Here is a 21,056-nt window from a genome sequence, read left to right as displayed (position 1 = left end):
AAGAGAATTATTTTGGCTGGATGAGAGGGAAAAGATAATCAATAAAGATGCAGAACTGGCACAACAGGCCAGAGGAAATTGAAACCCCTGGCCAGTGAATGATCCAAACTGGGATTATAATAAAGCAGAAGATATAGCCACTGGTCAAACAGAACTCCAGAACCTAATAGAGGCAATTAGAGAATGTGGTGAACTAAGGGTAAATTGGACCAAAGTACAAGAGTGTAGGCAGCAATTAGATGAATATCCTAAGTGATAGTCACTGGGGACAACTCTGAAAAGTCCTGTTAAAATATGGGGGAACGACCCCACAAAATTTTAATGATGCACTAACAGTTAGTGTTTTTGTGGATCAAGCAGCTCTTTGACATATGGAAATATTTTAAAGAGCATGTGCCAGGCTGGCAAGGAGAAAATTTGCAGAAAATTTTAGATGTGGCAGTGATCATATATGATCGTCAAGAGGAAAGGCAGAAAGCAGAGCAAGTGAAGAAGAGAAGGAAAGTGGATGAACAGCAAGCCAAGTTACTGGCAGCTGCATGGGCAAAAAACTTGCCAATAAAGAGAGGCAGAGGAAGAGGAAAGCTAGGTATGGGATTTGGCCGAAGACAATGGAATAGGGAAAGGAAAGCAGGGGAAAATGGCAGGAGAATGTCATTGTCATGGATATCTGGGACATATACAACAAGAATGCCTTCTCTGTGCAAGAGAAATGGGAAGAGGAGGTCCAATGTTGAGCTGTCGGAGTGAGTCCAGAGGAGGCCACGAAGATGACCCGAGGGCTGGAGCACCTCTGCCATGGAGACAGGATGAGAGAGTTGGGGTTCTTCAGCCTGGAGAAGAGAAGGCTGCGGGGAGACCTTAGAGCCCCTTCCAGTCCCTGCAGGGGCTCCAGGAAAGCTGGAGAGGGGCTGGTGACAAGGGCAGGGAGTTACAGGACAAGGGGAATGGGTTTAAACTAAAAGAGGGGGGATTTAGATGAGATATTAGGAAGACATTCTTCCCTGTGAGGGTGCTGAGGCCCTGGCACAGGGTGCCCAGAGAAGCTGTGGCTGCCCCTGGCTCCCTGGCAGTGTTCAAGGCCAGGTTGGATGGGGCTTTGGGCAACCTGGGCTAGTGGAGGGTGTCCCTGCCCATGGCAGGGGTGGGACTGGGTGGGCTGTGAGGTCCCTGCCCACCCAAACCAGTCTGTGGTTCTATTCTATGATCCCATGAGCAGGACAAGTGCCAACAGCAGGCCCTGTGAGAAGGACAGCAATACTCCAATTGCAGAAGGCATTGCTAAGGCAGGAGCTCTCGTGAGGTTTTTTCCCAGCGAAAGCCAGTCCCGTCATGGTAAAGGTAGCCACAAGTGCCAGCGCCTTCACAGTGGCTTGAGGGGAAGATATTTTCACTTGCAGGTAGCAGCCAGCTGGAAGTGTGGCAGTGTGCAAATGGTGCAAGGTGGTGAAGCAATAACCAGATCATTTACTGCCAAGTGTTACTTTCTACAGTTCTAGTTTGTGTCTTATTTTTCTCTCTTGACTGCTAAGGCTGTCTAGGTAATAATCTCCAATACAGTGGAAGCCTAAATATAATTGAGATGGATTCAGCTCCGTATATTTTAACATAGCTGAAGCATCATTAGAAATCTAGGCAAAACAAAAAATATTCAGAGCCGAGGGTGGCATCTTGTGAAGCAGTGATTGCGAAGAAGGGTTTAGGGAATGAGCTCTGAAAACCTGCTTTATACGAAGTGGCTGAAGGAACTCTAGCTTATTGATCAGAAGGTGAAGAGAGAGGTTAATTTAAAGCTATAAATTCCTGTCAAATGAGACAAAGATAGAAAAGAAATCTAATGTCTGAAACTGCAGCTAGACAAGTTCAATCTAAAAATACGATGCCCTTCTGAATACAGCACTGCTGCTGGGTGAGTGGATCATTTTACGCCGGCTCAACTTTTCATATCTTCCTGAACTCAAGTGCTGCTCTGTAAGAGCTTAGAGCTCTGAGCACTCGAGTCCTTGGATCTACAGTGGGAACGAGTTCTCCAGCCTTGCTAGCAAACTGCTGCGGCCGGAGCTGGGCTGTCGTCATGAGGCTTGATTCCTGGTGGCCTGGCTTCATTCTCACCTGCAGTGTTTCAGGTAAACTTCTTGTGTAAGGTCTCCTGACATTCTTTCTTGTTCTGGATCCTCGCCATTTTGAGACTGCTCGGATCCCAAGACAACTGGCTTTCCGTTATTCCAAGTGACATTCCAAAATGCTGTTTCCTTGTTCATGCCGTGCCTGGCTTTCTGGACGCACTACCGATGCATCATTGCAGCGGAGAGGTACTTCTTAGCACCAGTGTTCCTGAGACAGGACGTGCAGCGGACGGTACCCCTGTGCTTTGCTCTAGGCTTGTCCCACCCAGAGCTCACTACTGTCCAGAGGCGTAGTCAAGTCTCTTGATAACCAAGGGCACAATTCTTTCTTTGGACTTGCGCTTTTTTATTTATCATCGTAACATTGTAGTACAGCCTTTTAAAATTATGCCACAATTTCCCACCTTAGTAGGAAATTTATTATCTTTGTTTTGCTCTGGCCCAAGACAAGAACAATTTTTAACGACAGCATCTCTCGGTTTTCTGTAATTCTTTCCTTTCAAAAAGCACAGAGCTGTTAAGTTCCTTCCTAAAATTACCTTTCCATACTTTTAAAAATCATTCCCCAAAAAGCTATGGTGCTGAGGTCTAAATTCTCACAGAAATGTAATGTTAATTAATTTTAATAAGCAAAAGGAATGTGATGGCAAGTGGCTTAATATATGGAGTTTACTCAACTCGACCCTGTCTGCCCTGTCTGCCCTTTCTGGAAATTAGTCTACCTGGGAAAGGACGAGGAAATTCCTGATAGCCGACAAGAATGAAGATTTCCACGTGCAGCTCAAACTGCAAGTTTGCATCAGTGAACAAATTCTGACTCTTGGCATCACGTATCCGATGGAGCCTCCTTGGAGCCGTGTTAGGGTGACCAACTGTGTACGGTATAGTTTAGAGTGCACTCAGGGAGCTCAGGGCTCTGTGGGCAAGGCCGGCATTTTCTGCTTGGCTCAGCCCCTGCCTTTACTCCACAGCACCCTCTGACAGACCAGGCAGGCGATCTGATCTTTCCAGGGGGACCCTGCTGCTGCAGCACGGGGGAGGACTTTGGTTGGCTGGAGTTCGGTGGCAGCGTTGCATCCAAATGACAAACATCTGCAGGTGGCAATATGATCACAAGGTGTACCTTGCTTCAGGGAGCACATCAGGTGTTAGCGTGTGCCTGTGCACAAGCATTAAAGAAGTGTGTGGGAAGAAGCCCATATCCTGGAAGGCACTGTGCACCGTGGCTACAGGGTCTACTTCGTTGTCACATGGAATGTGCCAATATCTCGACCTGGGTAGGGCCTTTTATCCTCCTTTGTCCCTTCTAACCCAAACCATTCTATGATTCTATGATTCTATGAAATTATCAACATGAAAGGTTTACCTGGGAAAATAATGATCACTTGAAATGATTAGAGGAGGGAGACTCAGTGAATTATAAGGGACTGAGGGAGCTGGAGATTTGGCTCTATCAGCCACTCCTCCCAGTTTTATGTCATCAGAAAACTAGCTGAGGGCAGACTCTGCCCCTTCATCCAGATCATTAATGAAGGTGTTAAATAGGACTGGACCCAGTATTGTCCCCTGGGGTACACTGCTAGTTCCCGGTCTCCAACTCGACTTGTGCCACTGATCACCGTGTATTTAAGGAGGTAGTGATTTTGATGCTTGTCTGGTAAATATTCAGGAAGATCTGGCAGTGATTTCTGTTCCCTGTTATAAATGGGAAAAAATATAATGTTTCATGCTCCCGCTCACCAGAGGCGGTTAAAGAAAAAGTAGTACTCTTTTTGGTGACAATGGATGTCATCCGTACAGGGGCCATGGTAGGCTGGTGCAGCATATTGTGGAAAGGAGTACTCCGAGGAAGCTGAAAGCTGGGGTTTTGAGATTATTTGAAGACTATTCTTCAAACCATGTGAGCCCATATTTTGTGGAAACTGGGAACAATTTATTTCCTCCCAGGACAAGGGCTGAAACTGATTCTGTAAGAGCCTTTCCCTCCCAGCTCAATTCTTAAATTAATGATAACAGATCTAAGCTGAAACTTGCCTAGTCTGGATAATTCACTCATTTTATGGTGAGCTTTGATCTGAGTGAGGACTTCTTCATCTGAAAACACACAAGAAGAAGTGGCTGAGGATGTGAAGGTTGAGGGTTGAGGGCATAATTTAAAATGAGCGGATTTAGCAAGGTGAAGAGCAGAATCACAACCCTGGATGACAAGAGAGCAGATGAACAGGGAACTCCTGACCAAGCTCAGATCAGAAAGGAAGTACTCAAAATGTGGAGGAAGAATCAGGCTATCCAGGAGGAATGAAGAGACATTCCTGTGGAAGCAGTAGGAGAGTTGGAAGAATAGTCAGGCAGCTTTTGAGCCAGTTAGACATACACCAGTTCCTAGGACTGGAGTGTGCTAAGGGAGCTCTCTATCGTCTTCGAAAAATCATGGCAATAGAGGATGGCTCCTGAGAACTGGAAGGAGCATTACACCAATCTTCAAGATGGACACAAAGGAGGGTCTGAGGAACTACAGGATAGTCAACTCCATTGCACTCCCTGGGGAAGGTGATGAAACAAATCCTCCTGGGACCCACTTTCAAGCACCTATGAGGGAAGGGGATTGGGAACAGCTGGCATAGATTTACCAAGGGGAAATCATGCCTGACCAACCTGATTGGCTTCCTCAATGAAATGAATGGCTCTGTGAATAATGGGAGATCGGTGGTGGTGTTTACCTGACACGAGCAAAACATTGAACAGTCACATAGGCTCCTTATAGCCAGACTGGTGAGATATGAATAAGTGAATGGTGAAGTGAGTGGAAAACTCACTGAACCAGCGGGCTCAGTTGTATGAAGTGGCCAGTCCCTAGTGGCACCTTCACCTTCCACACACCCCCAGTCGCCCATGACATCTCCATGTCCCCGACCATACTGTTAATGAAGGGTCTACCAGCACTGCAACATTTATTATTGTACTTTATTTCCCCTGCTCTCAAGGCATGCCAACAGCACATGACTTTCGATGTCCTAAGGCCCCTGTCGGCCTTAGTCCAGCCATGCTGCAGGGCTGGACAGTCTGGAATTGCCTGTGGCAGGTTTGTGGAAAGTCCATAGTGAGTCCACGATAGGTCCGTGGTGGGTGTCTGGTGGGTCCATGGTAGTCTCGTGGCCCAGCTGCCAGTGCCCCGCTGCCAGTGCCTCACATTCCACCCACATGCTCCTGCAGCCTCCCCAGCACTCTTTGCGCTCGCTTCAGTACCTCCTCCTCATCCACACTGTGGAAGGCCTCCTTGGGGGTGATGGGGAAGGGGTGGTAACTTGGGTACTGTGTGGCCTTGCCATCCATGCCACAGCCACGCAACCACTCCACCTCCTCTGCCAGGCCCCTCAGCTTTGGCTCTGCTGCCTCCAGCCATTGGGCCAGCCCCACCAGCCCCACTGAGGCCTCAAAGGCTTCACCATAGCAAAGTACAGCAGCCACCAGCGCCTTCTCCAGGGCCTGGTGCACCTTGAAGAGGACCCAGTTGGGACAACAGTGCCTGATGTCATTGCTGGCTGCCTGCAGGTCACTCTGGGCCTGCCGCAGCCACCGCTGGGCCTCTGGGATGGATGGAGTTGGGGCCGTGGCCTCCTTATTGCACAACGAGGAGCCATGGCTTTCCTGTCCCCAGCAATGGTGTTGGGCAGCGCTTGCAGGGTTGTACCGAAGGTAGAGGTCCTGCAACACCTTTGGCCGCTTGACAGCACACAGCTGCCCAAAGGTTGTCAGGCTGTGATCCGCATCATCTTTTACCTCTGGCATCAGGCTGTGCCAATCCTTCCATGGCTTCTCCTCTGCCACGGTCTCCTCCTGCAGCGTCTTCTCCAGCTCTGGTGCAGCACCCACCAGTGCCACATTATTCTCCTCCAGAACTAAGGCTACATCCCGTGGCTTCTGGCAGACCAGCATTTCACGCAGCACTGACAAGGCAGGTGCCTCCATTTGTCCACCCAGGATGATATTGATCTCCTGCACTAGCGTCTCCAGGACCCTCAGCTGGTGCCGGTCCAGCACCATATCTGCATGCCGGATGTAGAGGAGCCGCTGGGCACCACCAGCCAAACACACATGGATGGCCCGTGACTGGGAGCTGCCCTCCACCTTTGCCCCACAGTGGACGAGCACAGTGCGGATGTCCTCACAGCACTGCACTTTCAGCTGCTGCACTGCAAAGCTACTATCCCCCTGCATTCTCATCATAGCCTTGTGGCTCTGCCACCGGAGCAGAGACTCCAGCCCAATCCTAAACCACGGTGATACCAGGAGGGTCTGCAGATGCCTCTGCCCAGGGCAGTGAGAACCATAGCGACATGGCCGCAGAGTACCCTCCTCCAGCTGCTGCTTTGTAACCTCTGACAATGCCCGCGGCCGCAGGTGCTGTGGTAGCTTTTGCAGCAGCCACCAGGCATTACACCCTGTCCCTGGCAGTTCAGCCATAAACACAAAAGTCTTCTCCAAGGCCCTAGAGGTACTTGAGGACACACAGTCATTGAAGTACAGCCTGTGGGATGACTCTAGGCAGTCAGCAGTGCTCAGCAAGTACAGCTCGGTCACAGTGGAGAAATCAGGGGGCTCTGGTGCATCCTGCAACAGCTGGAAGAAGTGCTGTGTGGCCAGCAGGACTGTCTTCTTCTGGATAGCGTTGAGGGTCCTACTGACACAGCTCTCCTGGTGGATTTGGGCCAGGACACGGCTGTAGTGAGTCAGTGTGGGGAGCAGGACCACCCCAAGGTGTTGCAGGAGGTCGCCATAGACAGCTATGCGAGGGTCAGGCATAAGGAGATAGGGGTAAAAGTCAGCCTTGTTCGGGAGCGATGTCACCACTTGCCATGGCATGGCCATGTCCCCTGACTTGGCCAGCACCACAGGCAGCTGAGCAAGGCGCCCTGCATCCACCTCGTTCAGATGGGTCTGCAAGAAGTTGTACACCTTCTTTAGCACACTGGCCCGTGTGATCACCTGCTCTGGTGTCTGGCAGGCTGCCTTGCACACCTGCTCCAGGTTGGCCACCACCAGGGCAGTGGGTATCTCTACAAGGACTCCCATGGCCTCCAGGAGTTCCTGCTTGAGTACAAAGAACTTTGGCAGGATGGTGGCTGATGTCCACAGGAGCTCAGCCACATCTTTGCAGTGGTAAACGCTGCCCTTCAGGGCCACGGACTTAGTGCAGGCTGCAAAAGGGGGGTGGAGATTCATCAAGTTTGAGGGGATGTCCAGTGGAGGCACGAAGCGGATTGAGGCAATTTGCCCCAGGAAGCCCTCTGACAAGGGATTGTCTAACAGGGTGCCAAGCTTTTTGAGCATCTCCTGCTGTCGCACCAGCAGGTCTTCAGTGTGGCACCCAGCCTGAGTGGCTTCATGCTCTATCTCCAGGGCCAGTGCCACAAAATCCTCCAGAGAGAGGCTTGTGCGGACACCTGCCCGAAGCAGGAATTTCTCAGTAGCTGTCCGGTTGTAACCTAGCTCCGCAAAGAAAGATTCAGGCACAAAGCGGTGTTGGAGCCGCAGAGTGCAGAAGGAGGGCACGTTGTCATAGAAGTAGGAGGCCAGGCGCAGCTTACCATGGGCATCAGGTATAAAGGCCACATTCCGAAAAGCTGCCACAACATCTTCCTCAAACTTAGAGTCAGAGGTGCGTGGCAGAGCAAAGAACAAGCGCAAAGCTTCCGTGAGCTCTTGCACTGTGAGCTGGGACAGCCGGGGCAGCACGACATTCATGAAGAGCTGCTGTTCATCTACGAGCTCCCACTGAAAATCCTTGGCCAGCTTCTGGTGGATCATGTCTTCTGTAAGCAGCAACATATCCTTCTCCAGGCTGTACAGGGCTTGGGCACCCTGAGGCAGTTTTGGTAATGGCCTGCTGAGCAACAGCACCTTGCGGTAGGGTTCCACAGGTACGTAGTCCCCACCATACTTTCGAAAGAGAGGCAGGAGCTTGAGCTGCTTCAGTGCCACTGAATCCAGTTTTCCCTGCACAAAGTTCAGCAGGACAGTCACATCCCACTCTTTTAAGTCCCTCCAGTGGAGATTATCTCTGGAGTCTGCCAGCTGGGCCACCACAGCCATGGGATCTGTGGCCTGCAGTGCTCTTGTTTCCAGGCACTTGTAGGCAAAGTCTAAAGGCAGCAGGGACTTCTGGAGCACAGGGATGCCCAGTTTGTGCAGCACCTTGGCCACATCCGTGAAACAGTCAAAAAGAACGTTGGGGAGGGAGGATAGTGGCAGTAGGTGGTTCGAGCCTCTCTTGTTCCCCTGAACAGGCAGCACAACCACATTCTGGAGATGATTCATGAATGACTTCATGTCTGCCTCCAACTGCTCTTTGGTCTTTGTGGATGTGTAGACCACAGTGCTGAAGAACTTCCACAGCTCCGTGAGCCACTTCTCCCTCTCTGTGGTCCAGTTCAGCTGTCCCAGTGTCTCTTGGATGAGTGGTATGGCCTCCAGGAGGCCAAGCTCCTTCACAAAGCAAGGCAAGGTCAAGAAAGAAATGAATTCGTTGGCAAAGAGATGGCAGTGGTGGGGGAAGAGGTGGGCAAAGGAGTTGTGGAAGACTGGGTGGTGGCTGCTGAGGGCATTTAGGCGGCCATCTTGTGTGGCCAGCAAGGGCAGGCCTTCTAGTTCTTCCTTGTTCCCACCCTTGGGCTCCAGGCAGTGTTTCAGCAGCATGAAGCAGCTCCTTGGGGTCTTCAGGGGTGTCTCAGCCAGCATGCAGGGCACAGGGAGTGCCAAGGCCTTGAGGAAGCACCGGAGAGAAACTGGCTGAAAGGCAACAACCTCCACATGGGCTTCAATGAACTCATTATAGATCTGCCGCAGGTGGGCAAATGCTGGCACCAGGTTCATGTTCAGGTCCTGCAGCACCTCCTGGAGATCTGTGTCAGGTATTGCCTGGAGGAAGTACGGCTTTGTTAGCACATCCCCACAACCTGGAGATGCCCAGGTGATTGTCACCATGTTGCCAGGGGGCTTCATGTGGTACACAGGCATCAGGGGCAGGCGTGTGTGACTGAGGTGCCTATAGACATCCCTTACCAGGTCCTGAAAGGTAGGATTTGCCATTGACACAGTAGGGAAGAACTGGAGGTAGCAAGAGGTCAGGTGCTTCTGGCAGACTTTCAGGGACTCAAAGTGGAGCCCTTCAGGCCCCAGGGCTTTCCACTGCCTGGTGAGAAAGGCACAGTATAGTGGAGCTACCAAGTGCCGGAGCAAGAAGCCATTCCAGGCTGCCTCGGTGCTGCCTGGGTCCTGGCGGAAGTTTCGTCTGGCTGCATCCACAGAGAAGTTGGCATTGATGTGCACAGGCAGCCCTGTGGTCAGTGGCAGTGGGAGGGTGCAGAAAGCTTTGCCCGTGACTTTTTTCAAGCCCAGTGACTTCAGGCAGGCAGCCACAGCCCCACAGGGCAGCCGCCCAAGCACTGGAGACACCTCAGCCCCCTCCTGAACCCCAATTTGGGAGATCACCCTCCACACGGTGCTGGCCTTGGCCTTGGCCTTGCTGGTTTTGACTGTCATGACATAGGAGACAGAGGTGGGGCTGTTCCCATCCGTGGCTTGGCTCAATCTTGCTTGAAAACTCTGTCTCAGCTCTGCATCACCATCTGTCAGCTCTGTGGACACCCGCAGCCTCTCCAACAACTGCTCCCCATCTGGGGGAATCTCAGAGAAGATCACGGTGCGGAGGTGCCGGAGGAAGAGCACAAAGTCCTCACCTTCCTCAGCCAGCGCTGTCATCATGGCCACAATGTCTTGGTCCCGCACAACCATGCCAGACACCTTGGACGCGGCAGCCCCGGGTGCAGTGCGGAGGGGCAGCCGGAAAAGGACACCCTCATTCAGGGTGAAGAGGGAAGGTAGGAAGGTGCCATAAATGTCTGGAAAGGTCCTCTTGAATTCAGGGTTGACAGCGAACATCCCACCAGGACGCTCAGTTGTGGCTCCAGGCACGTAGCAGCAATGAGGATCAAAGACACACAGGGCACTGTCTCCAGTAAGGAAGGCTGGGCAGTCAGTAAAGTGGAAGACAGTGTTGAAGCCAAGGCCATATTTGCCTGTGACATCCTGCCGGCCTTGTTTGCCACCCACCCCCAGACGCTGAATGCCTTCAATGTCCTGCTGCTGGAAGGGGTTGTCATTGTAGATGCAGAGAGCAGGGCCCTGCAGGATGTTCCACTTCTCACTGAAAGTGGCATCCACTGGGTGCTGCCGGCGGTCCCACACGAAGTGCACAAGCCTCGCACCAGCATCGTCTGCATTCTGGAGCAACTCTCTCACCATATCATGAGCAGCTGCTGAGTACTCACCCAAGATGTTCTTCAGACGTGTCGGCAGGTCTTCATGGGCACCAAATGGCTGTGCCCAGAGGCTCAGATCTGCAGTGAGCAGTCGGCTCCTCTCTAGTATCTGGTGCCGTGTGGTAGGCACCCCACAGTGCAGGGCTATGGCTCGGGATAGCTGTTCATGGCACAGCAGGACATCTCTGTCCACTGGCATCCATGGCGTATCATTGTAGTGGAGCTTGTCCCGTGGACGCAAAACACCCTCCTGGTCAGGTAGAAAGAGTTGCTGGGTCTGGTAGGCATCTGGCTTTTTATCATCTGCCATCAAGCCAGAAGACACCAGCCGCAAGGCCAGAGCCAGCTCCGTGGGAGGCAGCGGCTCTCCAGCATGCATCTGTGCCAGGATGCAGAGCACTCGGGCATAATCATCCCAGGTGAATGTGCGGCGCAGCCCCACACACTCCCAGAGTTGGCTGTAGGGCCGGTACTGCTCTGGAAGCTGGTGAAGATATGGGACAGCCTCAAATGACAGCGTCTCAGCCACAGCCATGACTGGCACAAAACAGGAGCTCACCAAGATGAAGGGCTCCCCTTGGGCCACTGCAGAAGCCACCTCACCCCAGCTGGCGCGATCGCTCTGGAGCAGCATGTTCAGATACCTGTAGCAGTGGTTTGTGCTGTCCTGCAGCTTCTCCAAAGGCAGAGCGTTGGAGCTACAGCTCAGTGCCTGCAGCTGCTGAAGGACTGTAGCTGCTGGTGGCTGCCGGGACAGGCCCAAGAAGGACACAACCTCATTGGGGAAGCTGAAGTTTTCTCCCAGCACTTTAGGAGCCAAGACAGGGTGGATGAGTCCCACTAGTGGGGCATGGATGTGATGGTAGAGCTGGACAGCTGGCAACAGCACATGTTCCCCAGTGGGCAGTGTACCAGGGAGGAGGGGCACAGTCTGGAAAGCTGCCTGCATGGTGTTGTTCATCCTCCCTTCCACTGCATCGCGAAGCAGCTCAAGGATGCAGGCAGCCCTCTGGCAGCCCTGGGCGTGGTCCTTGGTCCAGATAAGTTGCACTGTCTTTGCCCGCTCCAGCAGCTCTGAGAGGGTCACTGTGTCTTTAACCATGCCCAGCCTCTCCAGTTGGCTTAATCTTTCTGGGGAAAGGAAGGCATCCCCAGTGGGGAAGCGCCCATCCTTAGGATCATATAAAGAGGCAATGCGGCCTCTGGGATGCACCAGGCAACTAATGAGCTGCAGGTGGCCATGAGGGGTGACAGGAATGCAGGGCACTGTCTGCAGCACTTTGTCCACATCATCATGGGACATATCCAGCGCATGGAGAAGCAGTGAGTCCCGGTCAGCAGCAGAGAGGTCTTCCAAGTTGGGAAGCACAAGCTCACAGTAAAAGCGGGGCCAGTCATAGGTGCCAGCATCCACTGCCTTCCCGAGGCCCCTCTGCACGTGCTCTGGCAAGGTCACAGCTAACAGGGGGTGAGGCAGGGTGGTGGCAAAGACATGCTTCGCCACAGCACCCAGCTTGGGGTGTCTGATCACAGCCTGATGCAGGAAGCGGGCGTCCTGCAGTGAGCACCATGAGCTGCCGTCAGAAAAGAGTCTGGGGCCATTTGTGGCTGCCACAGCTTGGTAGAAACCAGTCACAGCCTCCGTAAAGGGGTAACGGGCAGTGCTAGCGTCCGGCCAGAAGACATGATATTCATAGTTCTTCAACTCACCTGCCTCGTGCATGGTGCGGAGGTGGTCCAGTGCCTGGAGCCAGGCAACTGGCATGGCATTGCGGAGCAGCACCCGGTTCCACTCACCCCGCTCTGCCATGTTCCACAGCCCCTTGCGGTTTGAGAGGATGCTGAATGCCCCATGCACGTGGATTGGCAGCCCTGAGGCAATTGGCATGGGAAGGTGGCAGAAGACTTGCCCCTCCTCTGCACCCAGATGTGGCAACCACTTGCCATCTGCAGTAAGGGCAAGGGGAAGGGCCACACCAGCCATGGGAGGCAGAGGATGGAGCCCTGCCTGTGTGTTCCGGTGAAACAGTTCCAGCAACTCCCCATCATCTTGACGTACCCAAACTAGGTAGTGCCATGTGGTCTTGGACGCCTCCTCACAGGCTGTGAGCTGCACAATGGCTGCCCAGCCTGGGAGGTCCTCAGGGGCCCCCAAGTCTTGGATCTCCTTTCGCTGGACTGTGGCCAAATGTGTAGTATCCTCCGCAGAGGTGGCCATGTCTGGCAGCACCTCCAGGGACATCTCCCTCACCTTCTTCAGGAAGAGCAGCAGGAGCCGGTTAGAGCCAAGGAAGCTGGTGCCAAGGGACTGGATGCGCTCCATCCCAAAGGCCTCTGAGCAAATCTGTGATGTCACAGCTTCCTCTTCAGTGCGAAAAGGCAGATGGAAAAGGCTCCCTGGAAAGGGCCCTGGCTCAGGCAGGCGGCACCCAAAGATACCATGGTAGGGCCGGAACTGCTCAGCAAAGGCACGGAGGATGCGTGGTCGGTTGGAGAAGTCCAGGCGGATGCCAGGGCAGCCAGCCCTGGGGATGTGCTTGCCCAGATGCGTTCCATTGGGATCAAAGATGAGCAGTGTCTCCCCACTCAGCACTGCCGGCACGTCTGTAACACGGTAGACAGAGCTGAAACCCAGCCCAAAGCGGCCAATCTTGCCTGCCTGGCCCTCCTTTGTAGCAGCCCCAACCCGTGTGATATTACGGAGGTCATCCTCTGTGAACAGGGCATTGTTGTAGGCCCAGAGGGCTGGGCCATGGCAGGCAGCCATGCCAGGGTCTAGCAACCCAGAGGTGGCCTTTCTGCAGCGTCGAAGGTCCAGCAGGAAGCGGCACACAGTAGCTCCAGCATCCTCTGCATTCTGGACAATCTCTGTGAAGAGGTCGCTCTCCTCGCCGTACTCCCGGAGGATGTTGCGAAGCCGTAAGGTGATGGGCTCTGAGAGGCTGCAGGCCGTGAACGGCTCCGGCCCCAGCACCCGTGTACTGAGCAGCTCCGTGCCGAGGAATATGGCTGTGCTGGATGGCACCGCCTCATGCACCACCTCCTGAACATCCTCCTCTGCCTCCAGCTCCATGTCCAGGTACACAGTAGAGGCAGCCGGGCGGAGAGCAAAGCCCGAGCCCTCCAGGATCCTCACAGGAACCGGCACCATGCCCTCGCCTTGATGCCCCCGGCTCTTAAGCCACTCCAGGACAGCTACAGCCACCTGCAACTCTGCTGCAGTGCCAGCTCTGGAGCTGCGTGTGTCTATGTCCTGCCCCAGGCAGCGCAGGGCTGCAACCACCCTCTCCTCACTCACCCTCATCTCCACCCCCCAAGCCCTGAAGAGGCAACTGTAGGGCAGGAAGTCAGGGGGCACCCGGGGCACCAACATCCCCAGCTCCAGCTCTAGCTCCTCAGGATAGCCCAGCACAGCATCACATGGCAGGACAAACCCAGTCCCCGTCCACACTACAGCATCATCCGGGGCAACCCCAAAGGTCTTCAAGTTTTCCTGCATGTGCCGGTAGACAGGCTGGAGTGCAGAACCTACCTCACCCATGTCCCTGCACCCTGCCAGCTGTCTCAGCTGCTCCCACACTTTCTCTGGTGGTGGAGTCTGGCTCAGCCCCAGCATCTTCTCTGCCTCTGGCACAAAGGCATCAGTCAGGTGCATGACAAGCCCCACCAGGGGCTGGTACTGGGTGGATCGCAGATCCTTGGGGGGCAGGAAGAGCTGCCCAGGGTTTCCAGTGCACTTGGAACGAGGAACCCATGGCAGGGCCTGGAGCTGCCCAAGCTTTGCAGCGCTGAAACCAGCCAGTGCCTTGGGGCAGTTGCAGACCTTGATCAGTGCCTGAGCCCTGTCCAGACTTACTGCGTTATCCTGACTCACACTTGCTGCAGCCTCTAGGATGTCTGAAGGCACCAGGCACCCCTCACCGTGCCGCAAGCCCAGGACTCTCAAGGCACAGAGGACAGGGGGACTGTGGAAGGCGGCAGGAGGAAAGCGCTCAGGGCCCAGCAGAGCCTGCAAGGTGCTCTCACAGGGGTCGTAGAGGTCTCGCGGGCACATGGGGCCATTGGGAGTCTCCAGGAAGGGCAGACTGCTGCAGGCTTGCTGGAGCAGGGAGCTCTGTGCGAAGAGGATGTCTCCATGCTGCAGCACCCAGAGCAGCAAAGCCTGTGTCTCAGTCGCCCGTCCTGCATAGGCGCCCCGGGCCACAGCTTTGACGGCTTCCAGTGCCATGTGGGCTGCACTGATAAAGGAGCTCTGGAGCCTCCCCAGGAGCTGCCGATCAACTTCATCCCGGCACTGCAACATGGTCTTTGGCAGCACCACATCTCTGGGCAGCTCCAGCTCTGGCTCCAGCACTGGAGTGGCACCAGCTGGTACCAGCTCCGTGGGCTGCGGGTTGGCCAAGCAGGGCAGTGGGCTGAAGAGGGGCAGAGCAGCCAGTGTGGCCCTGTCCTGCTCTGTCAGGGATGGGACATCTGCCAGGTAGAGCCGGAGGGTGACCACATCTGCAGCAGGCAGCGAGGCCAGGCGGGAGGCCACAGCTGCAGCCCCCTGCCTGCCCAGGGCCCGCAGGGCATTGAGGGGGGATGGAGGAAAGACATAGCGGGACAGGGAGCGGTGCCATGTGCCTGGCGGCACCACTGAGCAACCCAGGACCTCCAGGACAGAAGCCACAGCAGGTGGCAGGCACTGGTCTTCCCATGCCTGGAAGATAAGACCAGACTGGGGTATGAGCAGAGCCAGATGGATGCTGGGGCCATCCAGTGGGGACAGCGGGATGAGAGGGAGCCCCTCCAGAGGGCCTAGGTCTTCCACGTGGTGGGCCAGAAATTGCCACAGGGCTGGGAACCAGGAGGCTGGGGGCTGAGGGGGACCTTGGGATGGGCACCAGGTCACTGGGGTTGAAGACTGAGATGTCCAGGTGGGGGGCAGAGCCAAGCGTAGGGTCTGGACAGTCATGGCTGGATCCAGCAGAACCAGGTTGGGGAAGAGACCTGTGTGAGGGAGGCAGAGGCTGGATGAGGACTACATGGGACCTGGCAATGGGACCCAGGATGTCGGGGGAAGAACCTGAGATCTGCAGGGGATGGGGAGCCCCCCATACTGGGGATGGGAGGACCCTGGCTCTGGAGGGACAGTAGATACGCTGAATAGGAGGAACAGGGGAACCCCAGATTTGTGGGGATAGAGGAGATCTGAGAGGGAAAAAGGTGTTAGGGGGAGCAGTACTGGGGGGCACAGAGGTCGACAGGGAGATCCAGGATCTGAGGGAGCACAGCAGGGATGGAGGAATGTGGGAAGATCAGCAAGGACAGGGGAGTCTCCAGAAATACAGGGAAATGCAGGATAGGAGAGGTGGCCCTGGGCCCGGATAAAGCACCACAAACTGGAGAGAGACAGTGAATCTTGGGATCTACAGTGCTGTTGAATGGATGGGGGAAGCCCAGAAAGGGGCCTCAGCAAGGGATCAGGGACCCCGGATGTGTACAGGGAATATAAGTGTGGGACAGAGGGACATTGGGGCTACAGAGGAGCCCATGGGTGTACTAGGGTGCCTAGAGGTGTTGGGGTTTAGAGGGGGATCAGGGGACCCAAAGGTTGCCCTGGACCCCCTGTCTCTTACCCGCCTTGGCAATGCCTCGCAGGAGGCTGTCCAAGCCTGGCTCCAGGTCTGAGGGCAGGAAGGACCCGGCCAAGCCGGGCAGGAGCTCCCTGTGGGGACAAACGGAGGTGCTGAGGAACTAGAGGGGTAATGGGAGGTAGGCAGCTTCCTAGACACCTGGCTCAGCTCCCACTTGGTGAGACCGGGGGAGAGGAGGAGGGCGGTGAGGCACCCAAATGTCCAGGTTCAACCCTGGCCCCCCTTTCAGCTCAAGAGTGGGAGCTGCACCCTGGGCAACCGGCTCACCTGCCCACTGCCACAGGGAATGGGGCTACCTGGGGCCGTGGACTCACCTGGGGCAGTCGGACGTGTCCACATAGACAATGGCTGACGCAGTCCCAAAGGCCACAAAGGTCCCATCAGCACGAGGCAAGAGGGGGAGACCCCGCAGTTCATCATGGCACCCGTCGCTGGTCACATAGAGCAGCAGGGAGAGACGGTCGGCGGCCAGGAGGCCTGCAGTCCCATGGCGCCGTAGCACCTCCCGCACATGGCCCGCTGTGGCTTCCCGCATGCCTTCCGCCATCCCCAAAGCAAGTGCCCTCCGGACATGAGTTGGGACCTCAGCCACTGGCTCCCTGGCTGCCACCAGCAAGGCCTGGACTGCCCGCTGTGCAGCCATGTCCCCTGCAGCCTCTGGCAGCAGCACAGCCTCAGAGGCCCGCAGCCGCCCTGTGGCCCCCTCTGTGGCTGGCACCAGGGTGGGGGCAGCTGCGAGCTCCCGGCAGACATGGGTCACCAAACTGCGGATGCGGCCACAGCTCGGCATGCGCTCGGGGTCTGGCCAGATGCTGTAGGCATCTGCACCAGGCAGAGCCGTGGCCACGGTAGCCATGTGGCCGTAGACCTGTGGCAGGAGGCCAAGGAGCAGCAGGGCGTTCCAGCGGGCATCTTCCTCACCCTCCTTGCCCTCCTCGGGCCAGCGGAGGTGGCGGCGGTCATCGGAGAGGGCGAAGGGAGCGCTGGCATGGACAGGCAGCCCTGTGGCCGTCTCATCTGTGGCTGGTAGGGGTAGGAAGCAGCACAGCTGCCCTTGGCAGGGCCCACGGAGGGGGTGCGCCAGGCTCAGCTCGGGGCAGCACCCCAGCCCTGTGCCCAGCGCCACAGCTGGCCCCTCCGTGGCCCTGCCCGTGGCCACCAACCACTCGCTCCTATGCTCCACCCCGTCCCCATGCAGGGCCACCAGGCACCATGCCAGACTCAGCCCCTCATCCCCTGATGGACCTGGGACAGGGAGAGGCTGAGGGGATGCCACAAGGGTCCCCATGAGGGTTTGGACCCCATCAGGGGCCACATGGTGCAGGGCCACACGGCGGACATGACGAAGAAAGAGGAGGGCAAGAGGGGCCTCAGTGAGGAAGGTCTGGAGGAGGCTATGGAGGCGCTCAGGACTGGAGACCCCTGCAGCGATTCCTGAGGGTTGCCGTCGGAGGGGAAAGCGGAAGAGGGTGCCCTGGGCAGAGCCACGGTGCTGTCCCACAGCTTCCAGCCCAGCCCAGAAAGGCTCGAAAAGGCCAGGAAGATCCTGGGCTGCAGAGACATCCCAGCGGGCACCAGCACCTGGCAGCACCTGGCATTCAGGATCCAGCACTCCCAAGGATGGGGAGCTCAGCACACCTGGCAGGTCTGGGGACATGGGAACCATGAGGCCACAGGGATGGCATGGGCACCACTGCCTCCCCAGATCGTCTGAACTCATCAGTGCCCCAAGTGCCCACCCAGTACCCAGAAGTTCAACCCGCACATTGCCTTCTGTGATCCCAAGCTTTATCCAAATTCACCCGTCCTCCCTCAGTTTGCCCCTGCAGCCCTGCCCTCCAATGCAACCCAGCCTCCCCCCAGCTGCCCCCCCAGCTGCCCCCCAGCCTCTCCCCAGCCTCCTAGTGCTCCAGGTTTCCTCACTTCAGACACAGCACCCCTCAGTGCCCCCCAGTACTCCCCAGCACCTGTAGTTCAGTGCCTCCAGTACAACCCATGTCCCCAGCTCAATTCCAGTTGAGGCCCCCAGTGCTGCTCACCCGTGAGGTGGTAGACAGAGGTGAAGCCCAGGCCGAAGCGCCCCACAGTGCTGGGGTCCTTCCTCTTGTGCGACACCCCTGGGCACATGAGCCCCGTCCAGTCCCGGGGGGACATCTGGGCATCATTGTAGGCCAGGAGGGCTGGACCTGGAGGGGGTCAGGACCATGAGTTAGAGAAGACTTGGGACATGTAGGGGGTATAGTGACCCATACTGAGTGCCGCCACAATCTCAGTTCCCTCTCCAGTCCCACAAAATCCCCTTCAGTGCCCCCAGTACCACTGAGTACTCCTAGTACACTCAGTGCCCTCAACACATCCCAGAATACCTCACTGGTTCCAGTTCCCCCAGTCCACTATGACCCCTCTTCAATTCTTCACCAGCATCCCCCAATCCCTCCCAGTACCTCCCAGTGCCACCCCTGCACATTGTCCAGTCTCTCCTAGTGCCCGTAGCGCTTCTCACCCTGGGTGCCCTCCAGCCCCCCTCCGGTGATGTCAAACTCCCGCTCGTCAGACACAAACACGACCTCGTTAGCGCCGGCATCATCCGCATTCTGCACCAGCTCCTGGGTTCAAGGATCAGTATCTGGACACCTGGGCCCTCCCAGCAGCCAGAGAAAAGCATTGACCCGCTCTCCCAGCTGTCCAGCGAGGTCTAGGGACTGGTGCTGGCCAAGGGTCACCACCCACCTCAGCTGCCAGACCCAGCCCTGGGGATCTCACCTTGAGGATCTGCCCCCCGTCAGGGTACTTCTGCAGGATGCTGTGCAGGTAGTCAAGGAAGATGGGTGCACGCTGGAAGAAGGCTTCCCTGCAAAGCAGGGGGGGTGGGGGTGGGGGGGCAGTGGGGTTAGCCTCCATGGGTAACCAGGACCCTCATGTCCTCCTCAGATCCCCCAGGATGTCACCCTCCTTGGAGGTTCAAGGACCCTATCTCCCGCCAGGACCCACTGAAACAACGACCTCCAAGGACCCCCCCCACCTTCCCAATGCCCCCATTTCTTCCTGGGATCCTCCAGCAACCCTGAAACTTCCTGATATACCCCCAGCAAGCCCTAAGCCCCAAATAATCCCCACCTCCCTGAGTACCCCTTCAGGTCTCCCCGCTAACCCCTGAGCCCCCAGTCCCACAATAGCCTCCAGTGACCCCTAGAACCCTCCAGCCATCTCCCATATCCCCCCCATAAAATCCCAGTAACACCCCAGTGAGGGTCCCCCCCACCAGCCCTACTCACGCATTCGGCTGCTTGAGGGCCATGACGGACACTACAGGGGGGATGCCTGAGTCCTCACCGATGAGCTGCTCCGTGCTGCTCCTGGACGCCTGGGTCCCAATCGCTCGGTGGCCATGGACCCGCCTTCCTCACTCAGCAGTTTCGTTTCCCTGTAGTACACGCCTCTCTTTTTCAACCCAGAAATTGCAGCGGGGAAGGGGGCGGGGACACACAGGGCCAGGAGGATACTGTGATGGGTCACTGCGCGGGGGGGGGGATGGACTGGGGCCATGGCTATGGGGCAGGGACATGGGAATAACCCCATGAGGCTGTGGGGCAATGGTATGGAGATACATGGGGATATGACTATGGGGCAAGGACCATCAGGCCATAGCAATGGCTATGGGGTGGGGGCACTGGGTGACAGCAGTATGGCTATGGCATGGGGAGGGCATGTTGGTATGGCTATGGGTCGGGGACCATGGCAATTCAGGCAGGGAGAGGCATGGGGATATGCTGTAGGAATGGGGCCACTGACGCAGAGATACATGGGAATATGGCTATGCAGCAGAGTACCATGGGACCATGGCTATGGGCCTGAGGCCATGGGACAAGGGCCTTGGGGCCGTGGCTATGGGTCAGGGGCATAGGGATATGGCTATGGGTCAGGGCCCACAAGGCCATGGCAGTGGGATGGGGTCCATTGGGGTATGGCAGTGGGGCAAGGGCTATGGGGATATGGCTATGGGGCATGTGGCCAATGGGCCATGGCAATGGGGTGGGAGCCATGGGTATACAGCTATGGGGTGATGGAGTTACATGGGACATAGCTATGGGGTGAGATTGCTGTGAGTAGGGGCACATCACTGTGGCATGTGGAGACATGGAAACATAGCTGTGAGGTGGAATTGCTATGGGTCAGGGAGACACTGGGATGTGGCTGTATGGTGGGGGCATGGGGGACACGGCAGTGGAGTGGGGAGAACATGGAGACATGGAGTGGGTAGTATGTGGAGTATGTATATGGGGTAATGGGTACATGTGGGACATAGCTATGGGGTAGCGGGGGGGACTTTGGGATATGTCTGTGGGATGGGGTTGCTGTGGTGTGGGTGGGATATGGGGTTATGACCATGGCTTGAAGGGCTGTGGTGGGATTGATGAGAGGGAAGGCTTAGCAGGTCTCTTCCAACTACCCATGCCCCTGGTCAACAGGAGACTCTGGGTGACCATAAGCCCACCTGACTCCTTCAAAAAGATCACCTCTTATAAGGATGTCCCTGCCTGGTGGACCTGGCAGATCCCATCTGGCATCTGCCCATGGACAGGCAGACAAGGACATCCCCCAGTCACAAGACCTGGGTGGGGGACAGAGGGAATGGGAGGATACAAGGACCTGGAGGGCACTGAGAAAGGCATCCCCAGGGACATAAGCACTGGGAAACAGACTCAGCTTTTTATATTTAAGCTCAAATTTGCCTCAAGGGGCACAATAAGGGATCCGTCCTGATCAGCCAGAGCGGGGAGGAGGACAAGGCTGCTGGTGCTGTTTGTGCGGGTGCTCTGTGTGCCTGGATTGACCTGTGTGGCTGGGCGTGTGTATGTGTGCATTCATGTGTTTTATAGGCGTGCTTGCGCATCTGCCTGCTGGAAATACGGCATCAGCTCCACAACTGGTTGGACCTGGGGGCATGAAGCTGTGGCAGCCTTGTCTTC

General features: G+C 56.1%; 1 protein-coding gene across 2 annotated transcripts; it reads right to left on the bottom strand.

Annotated features, from left to right (window-relative positions):
- Positions 1-5,093: 5,093 nt before the first annotated feature.
- LOC104641183 (sacsin) lies at positions 5,094-19,485 on the bottom strand. Of its 2 annotated transcripts, XM_075768504.1 has the most exons (7): positions 19,362-19,469; positions 18,850-18,937; positions 18,590-18,692; positions 18,126-18,272; positions 16,401-17,733; positions 16,069-16,157; positions 5,094-15,439 (listed from the first exon to the last, which is right to left on the bottom strand). In XM_075768504.1, exons 1-7 carry the CDS (start codon positions 19,382-19,384, stop codon positions 5,313-5,315), a joined length of 11,910 nt encoding a protein of 3,969 aa, XP_075624619.1. In that variant the 5' UTR covers positions 19,385-19,469; the 3' UTR covers positions 5,094-5,312. The 2 variants fall into 2 exon arrangements, with proteins under 2 accessions (XP_075624619.1, XP_075624618.1); XM_075768503.1 differs by lacking the exon at positions 18,590-18,692 and having other exon boundaries at positions 18,850-18,921; positions 19,362-19,485.
- Between the last annotated feature and the right edge of the window lie 1,571 nt (positions 19,486-21,056).

Source organism: Balearica regulorum, chromosome 16, assembly GCF_011004875.1.
Source record: "Balearica regulorum gibbericeps isolate bBalReg1 chromosome 16, bBalReg1.pri, whole genome shotgun sequence".
In the NCBI taxonomy this organism is placed as follows: domain Eukaryota; kingdom Metazoa; phylum Chordata; class Aves; order Gruiformes; family Gruidae; genus Balearica; species Balearica regulorum.
Note: the sequence above shows the minus strand (reverse complement) of the source record. Positions and strands in the feature narration are given on the sequence as shown.